Here is a 1149-nt window from a genome sequence, read left to right as displayed (position 1 = left end):
GTTTTCATTTTACAGCAGAATGTAAACTAGGAACTCATCTATATTTGTTTGTTTATGTTTTTAGCATTGGCTAATTTTACAAATTCTACCAGTAGCTATTTTGTTTGCTTACAAAACCTATTAAAGAAAGCAAACAAAACTGATAAAAAGAAAAGAAGAAGAAAATCTCAATCTATAGAACTAATAAAAGATAATTACATTGATAAGTGATAAAACTATAATGTATATACAATTATCACTTAGGAATAAGTTTCCAATGAGTAAACTCAATAATTTTCTTCTAAATCATATAAGACACCAGCAAATTTGAGGAGTTCATCACTATTCTTGGTACCAAAATAGACTTGTTTGATCTTGTGAAAAGCGTGGAGAGTAAGCAGACTATCTGACCCGGCCTGGTGGCTATTCCCAGCTACCCGGTCCACTCTCAAGGTTTGGCAAATCCGATCCAAACCACCATAAAGATTCGAGCAGAACTTCATGACGTGCTTCACATCAAAAACCATCTCTCCAAAAAATATCCTCACCGTATGCAGAAAACCAGCAAGCTCCTCCGGCAACGGGCGGCGCGTGAGAATCTTGACAAGGAAGCCGAAGTCATACGCGCTGTGGAAAGTGACCCAGGAAACTTGGTTGCGTCTTCCAAGAATTCTGGACCTCAACAACAACTGTCTGAAATGCATCAAATGAATGCCAAACTTTCTGTTCATCTCGAAATCGATGCCTTGGCGGCGGAGAAGTGCGATCGATTCAGGTGCGTGGAGATCACGCGAGACATCAAAATCGCAGAAGTTAAACTCCCATATGAAGGAGTAAGGGGTTCCGAGGTTTGGAAGATTGCCATGTTTGTCGGATAGTGTGAGTCCAACTTGAATGAGGTGGAGGCGATCAACATTGGCTTTCAAAAGAGCGTAGTTTTCCGATGGTTTCCGGTGCCGGAAATTGGACTCGGAGCGAATCACTAACCCAGGAAATTCTGTATCCATTGCAATGACAGGGTACGAGGTTATGATATTGCGTATCAAATGGAATTCTGCTTCAACGTTTGATCTCCAAATCCTTCGTATCACTACAGATCCTTGCCGCGGTGGCTTCATCAAGAGTTGCATCTTCTTCAAGAACGCAGAAAAATAAAGTTTTTGAGGACGA

At 40.8% G+C, this 1149-nt stretch overlaps 1 protein-coding gene across 1 annotated transcript; it reads right to left on the bottom strand.

Annotated features, from left to right (window-relative positions):
* Positions 1-266: 266 nt before the first annotated feature.
* Positions 267-1109, bottom strand: LOC109339561 (probable CCR4-associated factor 1 homolog 9). The gene has a single exon (XM_019577017.1). The coding sequence runs from the start codon at positions 1107-1109 to the stop codon at positions 267-269; it is 843 nt and encodes a 280-aa protein (XP_019432562.1).
* Between the last annotated feature and the right edge of the window lie 40 nt (positions 1110-1149).

The sequence above is a fragment of the Lupinus angustifolius genome, unplaced genomic scaffold (genome assembly GCF_001865875.1).
Source record: "Lupinus angustifolius cultivar Tanjil unplaced genomic scaffold, LupAngTanjil_v1.0 Scaffold_81_72, whole genome shotgun sequence".
In the NCBI taxonomy this organism is placed as follows: Eukaryota; Viridiplantae; Streptophyta; class Magnoliopsida; order Fabales; family Fabaceae; genus Lupinus; species Lupinus angustifolius.
This window is presented reverse-complemented; position numbering and strand designations above follow the sequence as displayed.

Bases quoted from the DNA above. Each gene is read 5' to 3' on its own strand.
- LOC109339561 (XM_019577017.1), bottom strand. From the start codon at position 1,109: ATGCAACTCTTGATGAAGCCACCGCGGCAAGGATCTGTAGTGATACGA.